The sequence below is a fragment of the Perkinsus marinus genome (genome assembly GCF_000006405.1).
Source record: "Perkinsus marinus ATCC 50983 genomic scaffold scf_1104296961112, whole genome shotgun sequence".
Lineage (NCBI taxonomy): Eukaryota > Perkinsozoa > Perkinsida > Perkinsidae > Perkinsus > Perkinsus marinus.
The window spans coordinates 1-1,966 of NW_003205859.1; the positions used below are offsets into that span (position 1 = coordinate 1).

Consider the following 1,966-nt stretch of genomic DNA (forward strand, 5'->3'; position numbering starts at 1 on the left):
AATGTGCCTTCTTAGTCATCCAGTTAGTCTCAGCTTACCGCCGCTCATTTGCATTTATCTATGATGGCTTCACGGACTTTCTCCGCTGTTTTCGTCGCTCTCTGTGCTTTCCAGGACATCAATTCCGTGACGGGCAACGCCAATGACTGCGACACAGACTGTGCCACAACTTACCCTGGGTCATATTGTAAGTATTGGAAGACGCCGAGCACCTGCTTCGGCTCGGTTGCCCCGTGCTTCTGCGGCACGAGTGGACCGACTGAGGCTCTCCGAGGTTCCACGTCCTCTGCTGCAGTCACGGATGAGGTCACTGAGGCCGCTACAAGCGAAGAAGGTACGACAGCAGCTCCCGAAGCAACGAGTACGACTGGTTCTGAAGCTACTGTCGATGCCACAGTGGCGGCCAGTACAGCTGCTATGACCGATGAGGTGGCTGTCACTTCTGCACCTCCTGTGACTGGCGAAGTGATCATCAGCACGGCAGCTGGGGAAGCTCCCGGTAGAGACAAGGATGACTCTGTTGCTACCACCAAGGTCCCTACGGAGGCTGCGACTGTCACGACTACGATCGGTGCTCCTGTTGAGCTTACTACTACTATAACGTCCCCTTTCCCGGTCAGCACAGCTGCTGTGACCGATGAGGTCGCTGTCACTACTGCAGCTCCTGTGACTGGCGAAGTGACCATCAGCACGGCAGCTGGGGAGGCTCCGGGAAGAGACAAGGATGATTCTGATGCTACCACCCAGGTCGCTACGGAGGCTGCGACTGTCACGACTACGATCGGTGCTCCTGTTGAGCCTACTACTACTACTACTACTACTACTATAACGTTCCGGTCAGCACAGCTGCTGTGACCGATGAGATTGTTGATACTACTGCAGCTCCTGTGACTGGCGAAGTCACCATCACCACGGCAGCTGGGGAAGCTCCCGGTAGAGACAAGGATGATTCTGATGCTACCACCCCGATCGCTACTGAGACTGCGACTGTGGCTACCACGATCAGTGCTTCTGTTGAGCCTACTACTATTATGACGTCCCCTCTACCGGTCAGTACACCCGCTGTGACCGATGAGGTCGCTGTCACTACTGCGGCTCCTGTGACTGGCGAGGTGACTATCACCACGGCAGCTGGGGAAGTTCCGGGAAGAGACAAGGATGACTCTGATGCTACCACCCAGGTCGCTACGGAGGCTGCGACTGTCACGACTACGATCGGTGCTCCTGTTGAGCCTACTACTACTATAACGTCCCCTTTCCCGGTCAGCACAGCTGCTGTGACCGATGAGGTCGCTGTCACTACTGCAGCTCCTGTGACTGGCGAAGTGACCATCAGCACGGCAGCTGGGGAGGCTCCCGGTAGAGACAAGGATGACTCTGATGCTACCACCCAGGTCGCTACGGAGGTTGCGACTGTCACGACTACGATCGGTGCTCCTGTTGAGCCTACTACTACTATAACGTCCCCTTTCCCGGTCAGCACAGCTGCTGTGACCGATGAGGTCGCTGTCACTACTGCGGCTCCTGTGACTGGCGAGGTGACTATCACCACGGCAGCTGGGGAAGCTCCGGGAAGAGACAAGGATGATTCTGATGCTACCACCCCGGTCGCTACTGAGACTGCGACTACCACTAGGATCGATGCTCCTGTTGAGCCCACTACTACTATCACGACCCCTCAACCGGCCAGCACAGCTGCTGTGACCGATCAGGTTGTTGCTACTACTGCAGCCCCTGTGACTGACGGGGTCACCATCACGACGGCAGCCGGGGAAGCTCGCAGTAGAGACAAGGATGATTATGATGCCACCAACCCGGTCGCTACTGAGACTGCGGCTGTCACTACTACGATCGATGCTCCTGTTGAGCCTACTACTCCCACGTCCCCTCTACCGGTCAGCACAGCTGCTGTGACCGATGTGTTGTTGCTACTACTGTGGAGACGACCGATTCCGAGACTACTCTC

At 56.6% G+C, this 1,966-nt stretch overlaps 1 protein-coding gene across 1 annotated transcript; it reads left to right on the forward strand.

Annotated features, from left to right (window-relative positions):
• Nucleotides 1–63: 63 nt before the first annotated feature.
• Pmar_PMAR011421 (mucin-1 precursor, putative) lies at nt 64–1,444 on the forward strand (the record flags this gene model as incomplete). The annotated part of the gene is made up of 3 exons (XM_002772481.1): nt 64–784; nt 883–1,359; nt 1,395–1,444. 3 exons carry the CDS (start codon nt 64–66, stop codon nt 1,442–1,444), a joined length of 1,248 nt encoding a protein of 415 aa, XP_002772527.1.
• Nucleotides 1,445–1,966: the final 522 nt, after the last annotated feature.